Genomic DNA, 24,522 nt, shown 5'->3' with positions numbered 1-24,522 from the left:
AGCGCAGCCTCAAAGCGGTCATTGTAGTTGGACAGCCCTTCCCCCAGCCCGCAGCGCATCTCTATGGCAACGCGGGGCTTCGCCTACCCCCCGCCTCCTGGGGCCCACAGACCGGAAGCAGTCTGCGCCGGGGGCTTCTGGGAAACGGCTTCTGAGCGGCGGCGTTTCTGCGTCGGCCGTGGACAGCGAAGCGGTTGCAGTTCCCGAGCTTGAGGTTTGCGCGAGAGAGGGGGGAAGAGCGTGCGAGGGAGGCTGGGCTAGAGGCTGTGGTCCGCTTGGCAAGAGTTAGCGAAAAAGCTTGGCGGCGACCTTCCTTGGCTTCCCGGGAGGCGCGGGGGACAGGCCACGGTCTCAGCGCCCAGCAGCTGGGGGACAGGGAGGGATAGACAGAAAGCCAGATAGGGCTTTCGGCACCCTTGGAGAGTCCTCCCTTCCTTGTGTCCTCCGCGACCCCCGCCTTTCCCCCTCCCCCATCGGCCGGTTTTGTTCTATTTCGAGGCCCTGGCATCTCGCGGAGGGTTCTGGGATTCGGGTGGAGGGGGGTGGGCGGTCCTCCGCCGTGGCTGCCGGGACTTGTAGTTTGGCCGGCCTCGAGCGGAAGTGCCGTGACTCCGACGCTGTTGAGGCTAGGTGGCCTTTGGTCTTCCGAAAGCCGCAGCCGGGAGTGTGGAGAGAAGAGGGGCTGGAGTGGTCTGGTGGGGGCCGGGTTCGCCACGGCACTCCGCTGAGTGAGTGGGAAGGTCGCGTGGGACAGGACTCCCTGCGCAAACCTGGTTGGGACTGCGGGTTTGCATTCCCCGCACCTCCTCACGTCCCATCGGCAGGGTGCTGTATGAAAACGTAAAAGGGAGAGAAATTTTATTTTTCTAGAGTGTTTGAGCCAATGGTAAGGTAGGGTTTTGGAATAGGAACAAACGAATACTGTTGGCTAAACCTTGTTTATAAGGCCGCCACACTCCAGAGTGTTTAAACAAACCTGTATGTATGTTACCTGATAAGATTTTTTTCTGATACCTAGACTTGATAGGTTTACAGGAAGTTTTGGGCAGTTACTGACTTTCAGATTCCGGGCCCTGAATAGATAATATTGAGTAACTGCATGGCTTGTTCCCAGTAGGTGTTTTAAACAATGGCATAGGCATGACTGTGCAAATACTAAGGAAAGGATCAGAAATAGCCCAAGGTTTCCCTGAAGATAGAAGCTGGGGAGATTGTGAGTCATCCAGTGTAAGGATTAGAGTCTGCGCCACTGTGGGAAGTCAAGGTGTTATGAGAGTCCCTTTTCTTCATAGAATTTGCTATGATTAATGCCCGCATTACAAATTGAAAGGTACTTATGGTGTCTCGGGTGACTGAATAATATTTGAATTTTATGGCACCTAGTGGTTTTTTTCAACATCATGTATCTGTTATTGAACAGGTGAATATTTTTTTTCATGTATATTTTAGTCCAGGGAGTTCTTAAACATTTTAAAACTATTTCTTAGCCCTGAAAAAAAAAATTGTCAAAATTTTTTAAGCAGGTGCTAAAAAAGATACCCCTCCTTTTGAGGTGACTCAGGTGTGTCAGGTTACACCGGTACTGAGTTGCAAATAATGTGTTCCATTTAGATAACACCAAGATAGGCAAGTTTTGTAGACATAGATTGGCATACTTCTCTCAAAAGGGCCAGATGGTAAATATTAAGTTTTTCATGACATGTAGCATTTATTGCAACTACTCAACTCTATTGAGTACAGTAGTCACGCTGTTGTAGCATCAACAGTGAACAAATAAGTAAAATTATTTATGGAGACAGACACTTTAATTTCTATCAATTTTCACCTGACGTGAAGTGTTCTTTTGATTTTTTTCAACCATATAAAAATGTGAAAACTATTCTCAGTGCAAGCATTATTGAAAAATAGGCAGTGGGCCAGATTTAGCAGTGAAATGGAACTTCTGTTGTAGGCTATTGATTGGCATGTTTAATCTAGTAAAAACACATTTTCTTCTATCAGTGTATGTTCAGATTCTTAGGATATTTGGTCATTTATATTGTTTTCATTTCTTGTGCCTCAGGAGTGCCTGTGAAGAAAACAGGGTATTTCCCTGAGGCCTGTCTCCTACCTTGATTGTCTTTTCTTGGAGTATTATAAATCAGGATGTCTGCACAGTCAGTGGAAGAAGATTCAATACTTATCATCCCAACTCCAGATGAAGAGGAAAAAATTCTGAGGGTGAAGTTGGAGGAGGATCCTGATGGCGAAGAGGGGTCAAGTATCCCTTGGAACCACCTCCCTGACCCGGAGGTTTTCCGACAGCGATTTAGGCAGTTTGGATACCAGGATTCACCTGGGCCCCGTGAAGCTGTGAGCCAGCTTCGAGAACTTTGCCGTCTATGGCTCAGGCCAGAGACACACACAAAAGAACAAATCTTGGAGCTGGTAGTACTGGAGCAGTTTGTTGCCATCCTGCCCAAGGAGCTACAGACTTGGGTTCGAGAGCATCATCCAGAGAATGGAGAGGAGGCAGTGACCGTGCTAGAGGATTTAGAGAGTGAACTAGATGACCCTGGACAGCCGGTGAGCCCGCTTGTGTTGCATTCCTGGGTCAGGAGCCCTGACATGGCAGTAGGCGCAGCTGTTGATTTAATGCCACTCAGCTAAGTTAGAATTCTGTTTATGCCTCCACCCACCCCCCATTACTTATGCTGCTTTGCCATCTAGGCCTCTGCAGCATATGTTTCGTGTGGTTTCTTTTGTGTGTGTTTTTGATTCTCATCAGATTCCTTCTCATTTGAACCAGTCCTGTTATTTCCAGGTTTCTCTTCGGCGACGAAAACGGGATGTGCTAGTAGAGGAGATTGTATCTCAAGAAGAAGCTCAGGGATTACCAAGTTCTGAGCTTGATGCTGTGGAAAACCAGCTCAAGTGGGCATCCTGGGAGCTCCACTCCTTAAGGCACTGTGGTGAGGACCTCCTTGTGGGCTGGAGGGTGAAAGGGAGTGGGGCCTTTGGTCCAGAACTCTGCTTATTCTTATGGGGATGGGAGGATAATCACCTTAACCTGATGGTTTAGACATAGACACACTATAGGACTGATTCTTTTCTAATAGCAGTTGGTTTTCTTACCTTAGTCTTTAATTCCTCAACATTAACATCATCATCAGCCTTTTTCTCTTTTCCCCGTTTCTTTGAAGACCCGCCCATTTCAGGCTGACATTTGCCTTACTCTGAGCCAGCACCCACCTGTAGACCAGATCTTTCCATTTTGCATGCAGTATTGCTTTTTTTTTTGTCTTTTTGTTGTTGTTGTTGTTGTTGTTGCTATTTCTTGGGCCGCTCCCGTGGCATATGGAGGTTCCCAGGCTAGAGGTCTAATCGGAGCTGCAGCCACCGGCCTACACCAAAGCCACAGCAACACGCATCCGAGCCGCGTCTGCAACCTACACCACAGCTCACAGCAACGCCGGATCGTTAACCCACTGAGCAAGGTCAGGGACCGAACCTGCAACCTCATGGTTCCTAGTCGGATTCGTTAACCACTGCGCCACGACGGGAACTCCCAGTATTGCTTTTTTTTGCCATCTGTTTCACATCCTTTCACTCTCCTGCCTAGTCCTCCTGATAACTTCTTCAAATCTAATTTTTTGGTTTGTTGTTTATCACTAAGGTTTTTTCTGAATTTTTAGTTTTTGGGTTTTTTTTCCCCCCAAATCCTATCTGGAGTCATTTTTTTCCCCCTAAGAAGCTTCTTTTGTAGAAATGATGCCTGGGTAGAATTCTTCACCTGTTCTAAATATTTAAACAAAAAATTGCCTTCCAGCTATAATATGCTTTAAGTACAGAAAAATTAAATAGAAAGGTCATAATTCGTCGAGGCTAGTCTTTCCCAATATCATGGCAGTTAATGCCACATACTTATTTATTTTTGACACAACCCCATATATTCCTAGAACTGCTGGATTTCTTTTTCATAACATAAATTAAAATGAAATTTTGTTTGAAACTATTTGGGAATCATTCCCTGAGGAGACAATGCTAGCATGCCTCAGAGTGAGCTCTGAGCAGGCTCATCTCTGAGGGGCACAGTGCTTGGGAATCAGAACTTCTGAGGTGGGGCTGAAGTTTGCTGAGAATCTGCAGTTTTACATCTTCTATGGGACATTCTTCTGTGCAGTCTAGTTTAGGAATTGCTCTCCTTGGATGTTGGAGGTGGCATCTTCCTAGGTGGAAAACTTCTCCCCTGCCTGAACTTTAGAAAAATTCCCAGTTTCATTTATGGCTCATTTGGTGAAGAAGCCAACTAATATCTTCGAGGATGCAGGTTTGATCCCTGGCCTCACTCAGTGGGTTAAGGATCCAGCGTTGCCTTGGCTGTGGTGTAGGCCGGCAGTTGCAGTTGTGGTTGTGATTTGACCCTTAGCCTGAGAATTTCCATTTCTGCAGATGTGGCCATTTAAAATAATAGTAATAATAATTCCCACCTCTTTAAATAGCCTCTTGCTTTAGCTGTCTGGTCTCTACCACACTTGGGAGCTCAATTCTCTCTCTGAAGACCTCCATTCAAGGTCTTCAGATCTCACTAATTCCCTGTAACTCCTCATTGTCTCTCTCAGCCTTCTTTCCTGACTATCCCTTTCTCCCTCCCTCCCTTCTTTTTTTTTTTGCCACCCTAAGCAGCATGCCGAAGTTCCTGGGCCCCTGATTGTCCCTTTCCTAATCATTTATTATAGACTTGCTTACTTTTCTGAGCATTGCTGCTCACCCTTTAGTAACTGTTTATTCTTCAAGGCTTGAAGTTTCAGGAAAGTCATACCAGTGCCTGCCTACAGGTGGTGATGGTACCTCAGGGTGGTAATTTAGGCTGTTCTTTCACTGGACACAACTAGCTGAGGCCTAGAAGTAATAGTTCATCTTGAGTACATGACAAATACCAAATTTGGCAAGCTGCTTTTACAGGAAGATATTTGGTTATTAAAGGTGCATTGAATTCGTACCTGTCTTGTCCTGAATTAACATAGGATGCTCCCAGCTTACCTTCAGCTTCTTCTTGACAGGACCCTTCCTATATTCTCCTTTTAGTATAATCTTGGCTGTGAAGTGTTTTGTTTTGCTCATTTCAGAAATAATCACTTTATGACAGATTGGTTATTATTTATACCATTGTATTTTTTTTTTGTTTTGTTTGTTTTTTGTCTTTTTGCTATTTCTTTAGGCCGCTCCCATGGCATATGGAGGTTCCCAGGCTAGGGGTTGAATCGGAGCTGTAGCCACTGGCCTACGCCAGAGCCACAGCAACGCGGGATCCGAGCCGCATTTGCAACCACAGCACAGCTCACGGCAATGCCGGATCATTAACCCACTGAGCAAGGGCAGGGACCGAACCCGCAACCTCATGGTTCCTAGTCGGATTCGTTAACCACTGCGCCATGACGGGAACTCCACACCATTGTATTTTGATATAATTTCTCCATTTTTTTTAGAGCAAAAGAATATTAAAATGATTTCCTAATGGCCAGTTTTGTTTTTCTCCAGATCTAGCTGCATCACTTTGACTGTCTCTCCAACAATCTTAGGATCTCTGTTTTTCTGCCCTTTGGTTTCCGACTATCACTGTATAAATAACTTGCTTGTATTACCTCTTTTATTAGTGTGTAACTTTTTATCCCCTCATATGTTATGTTCTCACTTCATTAATCTCATAGTCATTCCATTTTTTTATTTTTTGAGAGTAGGCAACCTTATCAGTTTTCGGAGTGCTGTTTCTAGACATATGCAAGCCATGTACTTCTAGTTCATTTTTAAAAAATTTTTCTTCAGGTTTCTTTGCTCCCAGAATAGGAAATGAGTGATATTTACATTTTCTGTTTATTTCAGATGATGATGCTAGGACTGAAAATGGAGCACTTGCTCCAAAGCAGGAGATTCCTTCAGCAGTAGAATCTCATGAAGCTCCTGGCACTCTCAATATAGGTGTTTCGCAGATTTTTAAGTATGGAGAAGCCTGTTTCCCCAAGGGCAGGTTTGAAAGAAAGAGAAATCCCTCCCGAAAGAAACAACATATATGTGATGAATGTGGAAAACACTTCAGTCAGGGCTCGGCCCTTATTCTTCATCAAAGAATCCACAGTGGGGAGAAACCCTATGGATGTGTTGAATGTGGGAAAGCATTCAGCAGGAGTTCCATCCTTGTGCAACACCAGAGAGTCCATACTGGAGAAAAACCTTACAAATGTCTTGAATGTGGAAAAGCTTTTAGCCAGAATTCTGGGCTTATTAATCATCAGAGAATCCATACTGGGGAGAAACCTTATGAATGCGTTCAGTGTGGGAAATCCTATAGTCAAAGCTCAAATCTTTTTAGACATCAGCGAAGACACAATGCAGAAAAACTTCTGAATGTTGTGAAAGTTTAAGAAGTTAAAAAAAAGAAAATCAGCACTCAGGTCTTTTTCTTCTGAAATGAAGACAAAATTAAAAACATGAAATGATACCTAATAGTTTCCCTATAGACTGTTAGAAAATCCACTGGGAAATGTAGAAAATCTTCACCCACTCTTACTATTTTATCTTGAAAGAAATGGTGTCATACCTGCCTAGAAACTGAAATTTTAAACTTAATTCAGGTATTAATGCCTAAATCTTCCATGTGATGTTTATATTCTTATTATTTTTCCAAATGAACTACCTGATCCTTTGTCCCCTTCTTAAAAGATTCCTTCTTAGACAGATAAATTATTTCTGTATTGATCATTGAAATGTCTTTGCAAGGATACATTCCCTTCTGTGTTAAAAAGCAACATAGGAGTTATAAAACCTGAACACTGAAACCTTTTTTTCCAAATTTACCTTTGTTTCCTTTCACCTAATTTGAATATGCTTTTCAAAAATAGAAGATAAAGGATGACCAAAAACCTCAAAGTGAAATGAGCCTTAAAACTCAGATAAGAATTGATGGTGAAAAAACATCGAAAAGTGAATGGGACACATATTCTGGGGAAGATTGACAAATACTTTGTTGCAAGAGTTGAAGTATATCAAAAATCTACGTGTGATTATCTGCCTACAGGAGAACTCAAAAATAGCTCATCTTACCTACAATTCGGAAGCATCCCACTAATGAAAATAATGTCCTCTCATGTATTATTAGAAAGTGGACAGTCTAAAAGATAAACAATTGTAAAACCATGAAGGTAAAAATTATAATACTAGGGAAGAATTTGTAGTGAAGGGCAGTGTTGAAGGGCAAATGTAAACGAGAGTAATGGTCTGTCTTGGCTTTTCGAAAACAAGAAGATCCAAGTCATTATTTTTCCTTTATTTTTGTTGAGGACAGAAAAATCCTTGACAGGCAACAAGTAATCAGGTTTGTGATTTTATTCTTTTGGTACAAAAGGGTTGAACACAAGGCCAACAAAGCAGCCATCCATTTACATTAAGCATTTTCTACCGACAAGGCACTGTGCTAGGTACTGTAACCCTGCCATAGTTAGGTAGGTATTCCACTGTAAATCTTTGGGGGTTTGGTACAAAGCTGTTTCATGTGAGTTAGCCTCTTCCCCCTGTCTGAGCAGTCTTGGGGGAGGTCACCTCTGAGATTCCTAGAGCCATAGTTCTCTTACCAGGGTGTTGCATTTGGGGAAAGGAAGACAGCTCAAAGAGCTAGCCGGCTCTCCAGCAATCTTCAGAGGTGAGTCCAAGATAACTGTCACAGTTTGGAGGTTTGTGGGTCTTTCTGAAAAAACTAATCAATATCTAGTAGCATTGAGGTTGTACTTACATGGTAAGTTGAATGGATTGTTTATTAAAAAGGAAAACTAGGTTATTAACAACTAGTTTATTAACTGTCAGAATTGGTGGAACTTTTTTTTTAAGTCTTAACACATTTTTAAAAAAAATGTATAAAAGTAATATGTTGTAGTAGTAGGATTATATACTCTGGCTGAAAATCCCAAGTACTGTGGTTTTGTTTAGTGGAAAACTCTGGAAGTTAAAATATAGAATATGAGAAAAGGCTTTTTTATAGTGGGCATAATCGTGTGGGAAATGACCCATGTGAATAAAAATACTTGTAGTTCCAGAGATTTTGGTTACATCTGGTGCTTGGATCAAATTTAAAAATGGAAGGTGAGATTTGCATGAGGCTGTTAAAAAGCTTAGTAATAAATGCAAGGCCAGCTGGTGGAGAAGTGAGGTGGAATGGAGCTTGTTTATAGATTTTCTGATAACAATTAATTATAAGAAATGTGCTTTATAGATTAAGATTTATTGAAGTATAAATATGTAGTAATGATATAATGTATTTTAAGTTATACAAGAATATGTAGGGACTTTTGTTGGGGTCTTTTTCTCTTTGTGGCTGAGAGGAAATAAGTCAATGTCCAATAAAGCTATAAATTCCTCTGCTCTAAGGTAAAACAATTTTGGGTTGATTGATTTATTTATTTTAACTGGCTTCTTTCCAAGTAGGTTTTGAGGTGCATATTTGGAATACTGCTGGAATAACAGAATTCTTGTATCAGAGTAGGTAAGAAGAGAGCAACCTCTTGGTGGCTAGAATTTCACGCTTTTTTTAGATCTTACATCTTCCCTGTGATACATACGTCATAAATGCCAAAGATGCTTGGTATAAGTGAGAGCTTAGAAAAGTGTAAGAGTTGGCAAATATGAATTTGGCTTGCCATCTCTTGATACCTGTGCATTGTTTAGTAAGGATTCTGAAGCTAAGGGAAGGCTCTGTGGGGAAAATGGGCTGGACCCAAAAAAACTGGTTGACTGTACACATGAAGAGGAAGTGGTGGTCTTTGTACTTGCCATCTCTGGTCAGGTTAAGTTCCTACTAGACTAGTTGATTCAGAATAACTATTCAGTGATTTATGATTTCAGCCAGACATTAATTTATATCCACACAGATAATCATCGTTAGCAAATCTAGGGGATGCCCAGCCTCTGATGAAGTGGTGATCTGGCAGTTGCCAGGCAGTGGCACCTGTTGGGCTATCCAGTAAGCAGTCATTGTTAATGGTGTGCGGACTGCGGATTCCTGTCCAGTAGCCACTGTGTGTTTGCTTGTTACTGCTAAATTTTGGTTTTCTTGGAGGTTGAACTCCCCACATTCACACCCATTTGGCACTTGATCATTTAGCAGTATGTCTATTGCATTTGTGTAAGGGAGGGTTATATGTTCTGAAATAATCTGCATGCCAGGCATTGAATTAGACACTACACCTATCTCAGATTTGTAGACTAGAAAAGCAAAATTTAGAGATCATGTGATTTGCATGTGCCCATTTAGAGCTGAAACTTACACCTATTTCTCTGAACTCCAGGGATGTGTATTTTTTCACCATGCAATGAATGAATGATGACTGTTAAAACTTGATTGATAAATTTTATGCTTTTATCTATGGTTAAATGTAAAAGCTATTAAAAAAAAGTTGGTTTTTCTACAGTATGGAAACATAAAGTGAAAAAGGTCATTCCTTTATGCAATTTTAACTCAGAAGTAATAATTATTTGGTTTGCTATTCTTCCAGACTTAGGCATATACATATTTAAGCAAAAATGTGTTTCTAGCTGACACTTGTGGTCAGTGATACAGGCACTGTTGGAAGCGCTTTACCATGGATTAACTCTTAATCCTCACAGCGACCATATGAGGTAGGTACATATCCCAGTTTCACATGTACTGCACTGAAAATTGCTTCCCCTCCCTCCCACTTTGATGTAGACATTGTCGTTTTAGGGCTACACACTGATCTGTTGCATCAATATGCTATAATTTATTTAACCAACCCCTGTTGGTAGGTAGTTTGGTTATTTCCAGTTTTTTTGTTATAAAGGTAGAGTTAACATCCATATATATTTTGCTGCCTGTATGGATATTTCTGTAGGGTAAATTATAAGTGGGATTTTTGAGTCAGAAAATGTGCACATTTAACATTTTGAGAAATACTGTTAGAAAAGATTGTACCATTTTACAACTCCATCAATAGTTAGAGTGCCTATTTGCTTACACTCCCATCTACCCTGAAACTTCCAATATTTTTGCCACTCTAATAGGCAAAAATGTATCTTTTCTTTGTCAATAAGGAGGAACATTTTTTCTTATGTTTATTGGCCATTTGCATTTTCTACCGTAAATTGCATTTCCCCCCTCTTTTTTAATTACGAAAGTGAAAATGACTACCATGTCATTGTATAAAAATATAAATGTAAGAATGAAGAGAGACCCTTTTCTCTAGCATTTACAGTCACATTCCACTGCCCACAGTTTAGTATACCTTCATTTAGTCTCCATAATTTCCATGTGAATATACATACACATACAGATGTTTTTATATAAATAAGATCGTGTATATGTATTGTTCTTAAGCTTGCTTTTTTTGGGGGGGGGGTCTCAAGAACAATTCTTTAATGCTTGAACAATATTCAGTACTATGAAAATAACATATTTAACAATTCCCATATTTTTTCTTTTGCTGTTACATTGCCAAAGTAATACATCTTTGTGCATGTATGTGAATATTTCTTAAGGATGGAGTAGGAAGTGGATGTGTGCTCTCTGATAGAATCCTCCTTAGCCTTCCCAAAGGACGTCGTAACTTTCTTTTTCACCAACTGTAGAAAGTGCTCATTTCCCCATATAGCCTTACCTACACTTGGTAGTTTTTATCTGATGGGCAAAAAAGAAAAAGATCATTTTGTATTTCCCTGACTAATGGTGAGGTTGAGGTTATTTTCATATATTTATTGGCCATTTATATTTTTATCATGGATTGTTTGGATCCTTTACCTGCTTTACTATTGGGTTATGTGTGGATGTATGTTGTCTTTGTTCAGCATCTCTTTCCCCATCTTGTGATAACAGAATCCTTATTTATTGTGGGGAACCCATTCCCTGTGGCGTAGGTGAGTATGTGACCAGGCTTGACCTTTCTGAGTCCCACAGCTCCTTACCCACAGTGACTAAAGAATGGTCATGTAACTCAAGTCAGGCTAAAGAAAGCCCTCAACAGAACTTCTGCTGGAACTTTTAGGAAGAAGGCTCAACAGAGATCCCATGAACAAAGGACTGTGTAAGCCTGAATTTGTACCATGTGGAGAGAGTCTGAGGGGAAACTCAGAGGCTAGCAGAAAAAAAATGAGAACTAAGTTCTGATGTCATTTTTCTGGAGGCTCTAGATCCAGCTGTGCCTAAAGCCTGCCCTACCTCCGGACTTTAACGTTTTGTGAGCCAATAAAGTCCCTTTCTTGTTTAAGATAATTGAATTGGGTTTCTGTCTTGATTAATATAGGTTATTTGTATTTTCTTATTTGTAGGAAACCTTTGTAATTTTAAATTCTAGACACTTTATGCGCTATATAGGTGAATAAAATTAGCATGGCCTTCCATGATTTGGCCTCTGTCAACCTCTGCCATTTTTACTCTACTCTCTACACCACACACATACACTTTAACTTCAGCAGTAACTGGACATTAGTGTTGGGAGTGTCTGTAGATGATAAACTTTTCACATGATCACGTCTTTGGCATTTCTCTTCCATCCTTCCTACGGATTCATTAACCTGGGACTCAGACTGGGGATTACTGTTTTTTGTTTTTGTTTGCTGCACCTTCGGCATCCAAAAGTTCCTGGGCCAGGGATCAAACTTGTTCCATAGCAGTGACCCAAGCTACAGAAGTGACAGTGCTGTATCCTTAACCACTAGGCCAACAGGGAACTCCATGGGGCCCTCTTTAAAGTTCTCAGGCCTGTGAATTTGAAGTCCTCAGGTCCAAGACTGTTCTGGGATTTACATCCTTTATTTTCATATGTGGAAACTTCAGATGGCAGTGGAAGAAAGAAAAGCATGCTGTATCATGATAAATGGTAAGGGGACAGTATATGGGGAAAGGATACAAAACATGAAGGGGAAAGGTATTGAGTTTAGAAATAGGTAAGGGTGGAGGGCGAGGCCAGATGGTGGAAGACCCAGTTAGCCTAGCCTAGGCGTTGGTGAGAACTATGACTGACTTTCATTGAGATGGAAAACTATTAGAGGTTTTGGGCAAAGAAATGTAATGAGTAGGTGCTGTGAAAAGAACAAAAAGTGTCCTGCTGTTTCTTTCAATTTGCAAAAATGTTTCTCTACATATTTTCTTTATGTAACATACAATACTATTCTATTAATAATATATAGTTACATAGTGGGAAAAGTTTCAAGATGAAAGTCACCTCAAAAGTCACCCTGGAGTCCACAATCCTGGTAACATCCCACTAACATTTTTAGGTTCTTGTTACAACTGTGTAAATGTTTTCTACATACCTACCTCCATCTATATCTGTTATACCATATTTACAAGAAAAATCTAAAAAATGGTTAAATTGTCTGAATCTTGGTTTGTTAGTCTTTTTTTATTTTTTATTTTTTTTTTGGCTGCCCTGTGGCATATGATTCCCTGGGCCAGGGATCAAATCCAAACACAGTTGTGACCTATGCTGGAGCTGCAGCAACACCAGATCCTTTAACCCACTGTCCTAGGCCAGGGGTCAGACTTACACCCTGGAGCTGCAGAAATGCTGCCAATACCATTGTGCCACAACAGGAATGCCTGGTTTATTAATCCTTTTTCTTTTTTTTTTTTTTAAAGGGTCGCACCCACAGCATAGGGACATTCCCAGGCTAGGGGCTGAATTGGAACTGCAGCTGCCAGCCTATGCCTCAGCCACAGTAATGCTGGATTCTAAACCCACTGAGTGAGGCCAGGGATCAAACCTGCATCCTCATGGTAGGTTTGTTTCCACTGAGCCACAATGGGAACTCCCAGTTTATTAATGCCTGTTTCCTCTTAACTTTGGATCAACTATGCTTCTGCCTGAGGTTAGCCTCTCCACTGGGTCTAAGCCATTCTCTCAAAAAACATACATCAATAATCCTTGCCTCTTGCATTACCAATTTTTCCTCTCCTGAATTTTTTTCAGTTGGCATGCAAATGTACTTCTTAAAAAGAAGTCACACTCACAAAATCCTTTAGACCCAGATGATTAGAAGTATCAAAATACATCAAACAGAAGCAAATGATGGGAGAGATAGGGTTCCTGAAATGGGAAACATGAAGCAAACTTGGGTTGCCTCAGTTTACTGCCTGAGGAGAGTTTCTAGGCCACAGCACAGGGAAGGAAAACTGCAGAGCTTGGCAGTCTTTAGGTGAGAAGATGGAGCAAGGGGCCCTGGGAGGCCAAGTGAATAGCTTTTGTAGGGCAGAGTACCACAGGAGAGAGCTAAACACGGGAGATCAGCAGTGGGTCCATCACAAGTATTCAGTTGAGTGCTGATGAACATGTGTATAAGGAAACCACCTAAGGTGAAGGAAGGAGCCATCTAGAAGAATTAAGGGGCAAAATCACCACAACTCACAAAGGGCCGGAAATATACTACCATCAGCCAGAGCAGAAACCCTCATAAGTCATAGGACATCTGTTAGAGCAGTGATTCTCAAACAAGGGCAGTGTTGTCCCCTCAGGAGACAACTGGTTATGTATGGAGACATTTATGGTGGTCACAACCAGGGCAAATGGGCTCTACTGGCATCTAGTGGGTAGAAGCCAGACATGCTGCTAAACATCCTACAATGAATTAACCAGCCTTAAATGTCAGTAGTGCTGAGGTTCAGAAACTGGGTTCAAATAGTAGGGTCTTGCCTCCATAGGACAAAAAAAGTGAACTCTAAAACACTGCCTAAAAAATAGTAGACCTAAGAACCTATTTACATGGTTCAAGTAATTGGAAAACATCCCAGAGCAAAGCTCAAGAATTTTATGTTTTAGGAGTTCCCATCGTGGTGCAGTGGAAACGAATCTGACTAGGAACCATGAGGTTGTGGGTTCGATCCCTGGTCTCCATCGGTGGGTTAAGGATCCAGCATTGCCGTGAGCTGTGGTGTGGGTCGCAGACACAGCTTTGATCAGGCATTGCTGTGGCTCTTGAGTAGGCCAGCAGCAACAGTTCCAATTCGATCCCTGGCCTGGAAACCTCCATATGCTGTGAGTACGGCCCTAAAAAAAAAAAAAAAAAAAAAAAAGATGAAAAAAAGAATTTTATGTTTTAAACATATCCAGCACCCAACAAGATAAAATACACAATGACCAGCAGCCAGTCAAAAACTGGATGACTCATAAGTCATGCAAAGAAGCAGGAAAATACAACCCATGGTAAGAAAAACCACTGAATCAAATTGACCCAGAAATGACAAAAAATTAGATGAGCTCACTAAGACAATTATTAAACTGTATTCCATATGATCAAGAAGCTACTAGGCATTCCCTGGTACTCAGTGAGTTAAGGATCTGGCATTGTCACGGCTGTGGCTCTGGTTTGATCCCTGACCTGGGAAATTCCCCATGCTGTAGACATGCCCCCGGCCAATTTTTTTTAATGCACAGATGGGGTTAATTGTGGATTAAACATAATAGAAGAATAGAAGAAAAATTATAATATGACATGACAGAAGAAACCATCCAAAATGAAAAAAGGAAAACAGAAAAATTGAATAGAGCTGTGGTACAACTTTAAGGAGCCCAATATATGTAAAAGTGATTAGAGTTCCTGAAAGGGAGGGAAGAGGAACAGAGAAGTGTTTGAAAAATAATCTCTAGGATGCAGCACTTTTTGGTAAGTTTTTAGCAATCTCAATTCAATTACTTCAGCTTCCACTTTAAGAAACCAAAATCAAGAGTTTCTGTTGTGGCTCAGTGGGTTAAGAACTCAACTAGTACCCATGAGAATGCAGGTTCAATCCTTGGCCTTGCTCGGTGGGTTAAGGATCCTGCATTGCCACAAGCTGCAGCAAAGTTTGCAGATGTAGCTCTGATCCAGTGTTGCTGTGGTTGTGTCGTAGGCTGGCACCTGCAGCTCTGATTTGACCCCTAGCTTGGGAACATTCATATGCCATGGGTGCAGCCTTAAAAAAAAAAAAAAAAAATTAAACCCAAAGTAAAGAGAAGAAAAGAAATAAAGATTAGATTGGAAATCAACAAAATAGAAAACAGAAAAGCAATTCCTATCTTTTTTTTTTTTAATGCATCCATAGCATATTGAAGTTACCTGTCCAGGGATTGAATTTGAGCCGCAGCTGCGACCTAAGCCACAGCTGTGGCAATGCTGGATTCTTACCTTATTGTGCCACAGCAGGAACTCTCTCTATACTTTAAACCAAAAGCAAGCTTTTTAAAAACTTTAATAAAAATTGAGGAGTTCCCGTCGTGGCGCAGTGGTTAACGAATCCGACTAGGAACCATGAGGTTGCGGGTTCGGTCCCTGCCCTTGCTCAGTGGGTTAAGGATCCGGCGTTGCCGTGAGCTGTGGTGTAGGTTGCAGACGCGGCTCGGATCCTGCGTTGCTGTGGCTCTGGCGTAGGCCGGTGGCTACAGCTCTGATTCAACCCCTAGCCTGGGAATCTCCATATGCCGCGGGAGCGGCCCAAGAAATAGCAACAACAACAACAACAACAGACAAAAAAACAAAAAAGACAAAAGAAAAAAAAATTGATAAACTTCTAGCTAGACTGATTAGGAAAAAAACCCAGAAATTACAAATCAGGAATGAGAAGTGTGATGTTATGTTATACAAAGTCTTCTCCACATAAATAGTGCTAATCAAATTTGCTAACCTCATATTGCTGATTCTAATACTTATTAAACATTTTGCTTGAGCCATCAGCAGTATTTTGCATAATTAACATTTTCATTTGGCTTCAAGAACAACACATTTGATTTTTCTCTACCTCATGGGATATTTCTTCTCAGTCTTGATGCTGGTATTTTCTTTTTCTTTTTCTTTCTTTTTTTTTTTTTTTGGCTTTTTGCCTTTTCTGGGGCCGCTCCTGCCGCATATGGAGGTTCCCAGGCTAGGGGTTGAATCAGAGCTGTAGCCACTGGCCTATGCCAGAGCCACAGCAATGTGGGATCTGAGCCGAGTCTGTGACCTACACCACAGCTCATGGCAACGCTGGATCCTTAACCCACTGAGCAAGGCCAGGGATCGAACCTGCAGCCTCATGGTTCCTAGTCAGATTCATTAACCATTGCGCCACAACGGGAACTCCAGTCTTGATGCTGGTATTTTCTTATGTCTCTGGACTTCAATAGGTTGGAATGCCTGAGGGCTCAGTGTTCAAATCTCTTTTCTAGCTGTGTTCACTTCCTGGGTGATCTCATCTGGTCTTATGTCTTTACTACCTAGGACTCCAAAATCTGTATTTCAGCTTAGACCTCTTCTCTGAACTACAGGCTCATATATCCCTTTGCCTACCAGACATTGCCACTTTGATGTTTGCTGGGTTCCTAAGAAAATAGTCTAAGATTAAATCTTATTGTCAATACTTTATGGGGGTGATGCAATCCCAGAAAAGGACAACTGAAGGTAAATGGTGGTGAAGCAGTGCAGGAGAGAGAATGTAAGTGGGTGTTTCTGATCTGACTAGAGCTAAAGCACAGCTGTTTGCATAGTCTATCTTCAGAGCGCAAGTGGCAATGGACTATTATGTCCTCTTACCTCCCCATGGGGTAGGAGGAAGGAGAAGAGATTTCTGAAGACTCCTCTCACCCTCTGGTCAGTTTCTACCCCAGAATGTCAACTCCACACTTAGGGTGGCACCATTCTGCCTCTCCAGCCACAGCCACTAGGAAGTCAGGCTCCAGGACAACACAGTAGCACTGAGGGGGTGGAGGGGGGGGTGGGGTGGCAGGGCAGAGATCCAGGAGAGTCATTTTCTTCCTCTACCTGCAGCTTGGCGGGCCTGCAACCTCTAGGGTGGATGGTGCAGGCAATCTCTGTAGAAGGTCCTCAGTATCACAGAGCAGAAACCCTGGGCCTGCAAATAGGAGGCTCATAAGCTGGGCTTGGTACAGTGACTAATCAGGCATCTTAAACCCAACATGCCCCAGTCAAACTTTTAATTTCTCCCCAAACATGTACTTCCTGTAGCCTTCATCTTAGTGGCAGTTTTGTCCTTCCAGTTGCTCAGGCCATACTTCCCTGCTCCCCTGCTTGCCTGGTTTCATTCCATTTTCTGTATATATGGCAGCCAGACCAGGCAAGTCAGACTCTGTCAGTTCTCTGCACAAAATCCTCCTCCTCCTCAATCTGTTTAAATGTCAAAGGGGCATTGTGTTTGCAATTTACTCTTAAAAGAATTCAGGAAAAAAATTAACATAGATATGGATTATATCTGGGTGGATAGAGAATCATAAAGCAAATGTGACAAAATAATATTTGAGGAATCTGGGCGAAGTGTAGATAGGAATTCTTTGTACTGTTCTTGCAATTTTTCTGTAAGTTGGAAATTATCTCAAAATTCAAAGTTTAAGAAAACTTTGAAAAACTTTAGTAATTCACTCTCTCCAAAAGGGAGAGAGTGAATTACTAAAGGAAAATTGGTTAAGGTGCTGTTATTGAGAAAGCTTGGGGCAGGAAGAGGGAGGAGGGAATTTTGAGAAAACAATTATAAATATAACCGATAGCCATATTTGAAATGATGATGTAGGAGTTCCCATTGCAGCATAGTGGGTTTAGAACCTGACTAGTCTCCGTGATATTGCGGGTTCCATCTCTGGCCTCTCTCAGTGGGTTAAGGATCCAGCATTGCCGCAAGCTGCAGCATAGGTTGCAGATGTGGTTCAGATCTAGTTTTGCCCTGGCAGTGGCTAGACCGCAGCTGTAACTCTGATTCAACCCCTCGCCTGGGAACTTCCATATTCTGCAGTTGCAGCTGTAAAAATAAAAGAAAAAAATTTTTTTTAAGATGTGTAGAGCTATGCTTATGGACACGTAAAATGTTTATGATACAATGAGGAAATTTTTCACTTATCATTATCATATCATTTTTGGAAAAAAGTACAAAATATACACATAGAATGGCATATATCAAAATACTAAGTTTGCTAAGTAGGCTTCTGGAGATATATGACCTTTTTTCTTTTACCTATTGCCATTTTTTGACTACAAGCTAGCAGCTCATTTATCATCAGAAAAAAAAATCAAAAGTTTTTTAAAAGTTCTCATTTAGATCAGAGATGAGCAAACATCTTCTGTATGGGGTCAGATAGTAAATATTTTCAGCTTTCAGGCCTTATAGTTTCTGCTGCAACTATGCAACTCTGTCTTTATAGCAGAAAGTAGCCTTACATAACTCACAAACAGGTGAGGCTGTGCTGCATTACAACTTTATTTACAAATACGGTGACTGGCTGACCTTCCTGCAGTATTGTGGATCCCTGTTTTATTTCATTTTTTATTTTTATTTTTTGGTACTTAGGGCCGCACCTGCAGCATATGGAAGTTCCCAGGCTAGGGGATTAGGGGATGAATACGAACCACAGCTGCTGACCTATGCTATAGCCACAGCAAAGCAGGATCCTTAACCCACTGACAAGGCCAGGGATTGAACCTACATCCTCGTGGATACTAGTTGGGTTTGCTACCAATGGGAGCAATCCCTCACAATGGGAACTCCAAGATCCCTGTTTTAGATGAACACTTTTTCCTAAAGCATGGCTTACAGGAGAGGAATATTCTCATTTCTCTAGGGTTTCCTACAGGGCCCCCTTGATCAGCTGACAGTCTGGGAATTCCACTGGCCCCATGTAATTAGCTACATCAGTGGGTAAGAAGACTATAAATAAAATTTAATGAAAACATTTACTACAGAACCACTTTTATAAACAAATAACAGGTGTTCCTGTTGTGGCTCAGCAGAAAGGAATCTAACTAGCATTCATGAGAACGCAGGTTCAACCCCTGGCCTTGTTCCGTGGGTTAAGGATCTGGCATTGCTGTGAGCTGTGGTGTAGGTTGCAGACAAGGCTTGTATCTGGAGTTGCTGTGGTTGTGGTGTAGGCAGTGGCTATAGCTCTGATTCAACCCCTAGCCTGGGAACCTCCATGTGCTGAAGGTACGGCCCTAAAAAGACAAAAAACAAACAACAAACACCTTGTCTGAAGAAAGATAGTGTAAGTGATAAATATGCATTGTATGATATTGTAGATAAATTCAGTCTGCCTGCCAGAGAACTGGATCCCAACTCTTGGAAAGAGATTCTTTTTAATGTGTCCTGGAGGCTCAGCTGCAGCTCCCTCACACCTGGAGTGATCAAAGGCCTGAAGGGCATCCTAAGGAGATGTGGAGAGATGGGCACACCAAAATCCTTGGGAAAGCCAGGCTGCTTCTGGTTTTGTTCCAGGAAGGAAATCTTCCTCTGTAAGGAACATAATGCACAGCTTCGATCAATTTAGCTGGATAGTGTATCATCTTTTCCTACTACCTTGAAGAGGTTGGGTAAGAATAAAACTATTTTGGAGTTCCTGTCGTGGCGCATCAGAAACGAATCTGACTAGGAACCATGAGGTTGCAAGTTCAATCCCTGGCCTCGATCAGTGGGTTAATGATCCGGCGTTGCTGTGAGCTGTAGTGTAGGTTGCAGACATGGCTCGGATCTGGTGTTGCTGTGGCTGTGGTGTAGGCCAGCAACTGTAGCTCTGATTGACCCCTAGCCCAGGAACCTCTATATGCCACAGGTATGGCCCTAAAAAAAAAAAAAAAAAGATTAAAACTATTTCTTCCTTTAATGTCTGGAAGTACTCTCCACTGACATATCTGACTTGGAATATGCTTTATAGGGAAAATTTAAATTTATAGATAATTTCCTTAATAGACCCAGAGCTATTCAGATGTCATATTCCTTATTGTGTTAATTTTGAATAAATTTTCAATTTGTGTTTTTTTTTTTTCCCCCATCTTGGAGTTCCCAGGCCAGGGATCACGTCTGAACCACAGTTGCAATCTATGCCACAGCTATGGCAGTGCTGGATCCTTTAACCCACTGTGCCAGATTGAACCTGCATCCTGGTACTGCAGAGATATTGTTGACCCTGTTGTGCCACAGAGGGAACTCTAGATTTTTCAAATTTGTAAAATTACTACTTATATCTTTATATTATACCTGTAATGGCTATAGATCTGTGCTGATGACCACTCTTGCGTTCCTTACATTGACAAATGGTACTTCCCTCTCTTCCTTGATTAGTTTTGCTGGGGGATTATCAATTTTGTTCTTTCCCCAAAATGAACTTTCGGCTTCGTTTCTTTTTTTAATGTTTGTTTTCTATTTCATTAATTCATGCTTTACTACTGTTTTCCTTCTATTTTTATTTTTAAAAAGCTTTATTTTCCATCAACCTGCGGCATATGCAAGTTCCCAGACTAGAGATCGAATTGGAGCTACAGCTGCCGACCTAGGCCACAGCTCATAGCAATGTGGGATCCAAGCCACATCTATGACCTACACCACAGCTCACAGCAATGCCAGATCCTTAACCCACTGAGCAAGGCCAAGAATCCATCCTCATGGATTCTAGTCAGGTTCATTACTGCTGAGCCACAAAAGGAATTCCTCTATCAATTTTATTTCCATTTTCTTTTAAAGAGTCTGTGGAAGAACAGCTTAAAACTAATCAGTGGTCATTCCTCCCCATTCAGTGTCCTGAGCAGTAGGAGCTGCAGGTCAGTGTTCAGTGGTGGGCTGAGCATTCTAGTCTACAGGAGGAAACTTCTGAACATGCACAGAGGGCACCTGAGTGCCTACAGACCAGCCTCAGTTTAAGTAGCAGTAAATGCAGGAGCTAGAACTGTCCATTCACCCCGAAATTCCTCCTTGGTCACAGTGTTTTTAGCGGCAGCCTGCTCTTCCTCTTCAGTCTCTTCCGGGTCTGTGTGGAAGTAGAGATCAGGCATGACCTCCTGTGGGTGCTCACGGGAGAGGATGTCACACAAGGGCAGAACTTCCCAGCTGGCATCCACCACATCAGACCCACTGAGTGAGCTTCCTTGTTGAATTGCAGGGAATGGCAATGTCCATAGAACACAGAGTTGGGTCTGTGTTACTCAGAGCAAAGGTAAGCAGGTTAACATATGAGAGGCTGCTGGTCAGCCCTGGGATCAGTAACCCCAGAAGTCTCTGCTCCCGGAAGCCTGCTTGGATCTGCTTAGTGAAAGTTCCAGGAATGGCACAGTGAGCAATAGGAGTAGCTCCAGTGGCAGCAGCAAACTTTAGCACAACTTGCTGTTCAGTACTCCTAGAGGATATGACAGTGACAACAGTCGAGTTTTCAATGGTGTCAATGGCACAAGCTGCCAGAACCTTCTCCCAGATTCTCTTTAGACTTACGACATAGATGCCACCACTTTTCCCTTTGTGGGGACTGTAGCATTTGGCAGTTGAGGTTGGCGCCATCTAGGTGGGTTTCCTCTGTAAGGAATTTGAGGACTTCCCCTTCCTTCATTTGCAGAACATCAAAGGTTCTGGACATCATGAATATTTCCCTTTAAGTTGTGATGGGAAACCAGAAGAAGCCATGTGGACCTCTCACTCCTTTTTAGATTTCTGTGCTATTCTTTTTCTAACTTTTTGTGATGGATACTCAAATTATTAGATTTTAGCCTTTCCCCCCAATACGTGTACTGAATGCTATAAATTTTCTCTTTAATCAGGGCTCCTGCTCTCTCTCACAATTTTCACTATTATCCATACAAAAACATACTCTAATTTTTATTGTGCTTGCTTCCTTTACCCATGAATAATTTAAATTGTTTTTCTTAATTTTCAAATATTTAAAAAATTTTTAAGTGTGTGTTATTGATTTCTAAGTAATTATTGCTATAAAAACACGCATTGCTGTGACTGTGGCGCAGGCTGGCAGCTACAGCTCCAATTCGACTCCTAGCCTGGGAACCTCCATGTACCAAGGGTGTGGCCCTAAAGATACAAAAAGACAAAAAAAAAAGGAGTTCCCATAGTGGCTCAGCAGTTAACGAACCCGACTAACATCCATGAGGATGTGGGTTCGATCCCTGGCCTTGCTCAGTGGGTTAAGGATCGGGCATTGCCATGAGCTATGCTGTAGGGCATAGATGCAAATTGGATGGTGCATTGCTGTGGCTGGGGTGTAGGCTGGCAGCTATAGCTCCACTTCGACCTGGGAAACTCTATGTGCCACGGCTGTGGTCCTAAAGAGACAAAAAGACAAAAAAAAAAAAAATAGGGATGGAATTAAGAAAGCAGAATAGAAGGATTGGAGCTCAACTTCTCTCCTAAAAACAACAAAATTTACAACTAAATGCTGAGAAATCTTCAACCAAATGGACTGGAAACTTCCAAAAAGATATGCTACTCCAGAAGAGAAAGAGGAGGCCACATCAAGAGGTAGGAGGGGTGATTACGTGATATAAACAACCTCATACCTCCCGGGTGGGAAGCCCCATAGACTGGAAAGTAACTGGTTCACAGAGACTCACCTACAGGAGTGAGAATTCTGAGCCCCACATCAAAATTCCACGTGTGGGGATCTGGCACTGAGAGAAAGAGCGCCCAGAGCATCTGCATTGAAGGCCAGGGGGCTTGTGCGCAGGAGCTCCATGGGACTGGGGGAAACAGAGATCCTATTCTTAAAAGGAGCACACAGACTTTCACATGCACTGGGTCCCAGGGCAAAGCAAAGTCTCCATAGGAATCTGGGTCAAACCTGACTACAGTTCTTGGAGGACATCCTGGGAAGACAGGGGTGGATGTGGCTTGTTGTGGGGAAGGACATTGGAAACAAAGCCCTCGGGAATATTCAGCAGCATGCCTTTCTCTGGAGGTGGCCATTTTGGGAAAATCTGGCCCCACCCATCAGCACTGAGATGTCCCAGGCCAAATAACAATCACAACCCTGCCCATCAGTAAACAGCCTGCCTAAAGACCCCCAGGCACATAGCCCTGCCTCTAATCCCACCCAGAGAAAAAGCCCCACCAACCAGAGGGATTTGAATCAGCTCCACCTACCAGTGGGAAAGCATCAGTCCCTTCCATCAGGAAGCCTACAGCAAGCCCCCACACCAACTTCAGCCACAAGGGGTACAGACAGCAGAGGTAAGAGAGGCTACAACTCTATTAACTGTAAAAAGGTCACCACACCAAAAGCCTATAAAAATGAAAAGACAGAGAATTATAACTCAGATGAGGGAGAAAGAAAAAACCCCAGAAAATCACTAAGCGATCAGGAGATTCTCAGCTTCCAGGAAAAAGACTTTAGACTATTGATGCTGAAGATGATGCAAGACATTGGAAATAAACTGGAGGCAAAGATGCATAACTTACAGGAAACACTGACCAAAGAGATACATGATATAAAACTTAAACAAGAGATGCAAAATACAATAACTGAAATAAATTCACTAGAAGCAGCTAACAGAAGAATACAGGAGGCAGAAGAATGAATAAGCCAGCTGGAGGACAGATTAGTGGAAATCATGCATGAGGAACAGAAAAGAGATAGATAGAAAAGAAATGAAGAGAGTCTTAGAGAACTCTGGGGCAACGTTAAACACACCAACAGCCGTGTTATAGGGATGCCAGAAGGAGAAGAGAGAGAGAAGGGGACAGAAAAAATATTCCAAGAGATAATAGCCAAAAACTTCCCTAACAAGAGAAAGAAACCACTCACTCAAACCCAGGAAGCGCAATGAGTACCATGTAAAATAAACCTGAGGAAGAACATCCCGAGACACATATTAATCAAACTAACCAAAATTAAAGACAAAGAGAAAATCTTGAAAGCAGCTAGGGAAAAGAAGAAAATAACATACGAGGGAACCCCGATAAGGTTATCGGTAGATTTTTCAACAGAAACTCTGCAGGCCAGAAGGGAGTGGCATGATATACTTAATGTGATGAAAGGAAAAAACCTCCAACTGAGATTACTTTACCCAGCAAGGCTCTCATTCAGATTTGAAGGAGAAATCAAAAGCTTCACAGATAAGCAAAAGCTAAGAGAATTCAGCAACACTAAACCAGCTTTACAACAAATACTAGAGGAACTTATCTAGGCAGAAAAGAATAGGTTGCAACAGGAAACAAAAATGCCGCAAAAGACAAGGCTCACCAGTAAAGGTATATATACAGTAAAAGATACGAAATCATCCATGCACAATTATGCCACCAAAATCAGAAATTATGAGAAGACAAAGGTACAAATGCACTTGCAGTTAAGAGACCAACAACTTAAAACAATCTCATATATATATATATATGACATATATATATATGACATACATATATATAGACACTTATATAGACAATCTCATATATATATATATATATATGACACATATCAAAACTTCAGAATAACTGCAAACCAAAAATCTACAACTGATACACAAACAAATAAGAAAAATCAACTGAAATGCAACACTAAAGATAGTCATCAAAAAACAAGAGGAGAGAACAAGAGAAGGAGGGAAGAAAAAAGAGCAACAAAAACAAATCCAAAGCAATTAATAAAATGGCAATGAGAACATACATACCAATAATTACCTTAAATATTAATGGACTAAACGCCCCAACCAAAAGACATAGACTGGCTGATTGGATACAAAAACAAGATCCATATATATGCTGTCTTCAAGAGGCCCACTTCACTTCTAGGGACACATACAAATTGACAGTGAGAGGATGGAAGA

At 41.7% G+C, this 24,522-nt stretch overlaps 1 protein-coding gene and 1 pseudogene across 1 annotated transcript; one reads left to right on the top strand and one right to left on the bottom strand.

The window, feature by feature from the left end:
* The first annotated feature begins 115 nt into the window (after nt 1-115).
* Nucleotides 116-8,406, top strand: ZNF24 (zinc finger protein 24). Its single transcript, XM_047794127.1, has 4 exons — nt 116-214; nt 2,063-2,565; nt 2,804-2,951; nt 5,863-8,406. The coding sequence occupies exons 2-4, from the start codon at nt 2,146-2,148 to the stop codon at nt 6,399-6,401; spliced, it is 1,107 nt and encodes a 368-aa protein (XP_047650083.1). The 5' UTR covers nt 116-214; nt 2,063-2,145; the 3' UTR covers nt 6,402-8,406.
* Nucleotides 8,407-20,420: 12,014 nt separating this feature from the next.
* LOC125134611 (40S ribosomal protein SA-like) lies at nt 20,421-21,721 on the bottom strand (annotated as a pseudogene).
* Nucleotides 21,722-24,522: the final 2,801 nt, after the last annotated feature.

The sequence above is a fragment of the Phacochoerus africanus genome, chromosome 8 (genome assembly GCF_016906955.1).
Source record: "Phacochoerus africanus isolate WHEZ1 chromosome 8, ROS_Pafr_v1, whole genome shotgun sequence".
In the NCBI taxonomy this organism is placed as follows: domain Eukaryota; kingdom Metazoa; phylum Chordata; class Mammalia; order Artiodactyla; family Suidae; genus Phacochoerus; species Phacochoerus africanus.
Note: the sequence above shows the minus strand (reverse complement) of the source record. Positions and strands in the feature narration are given on the sequence as shown.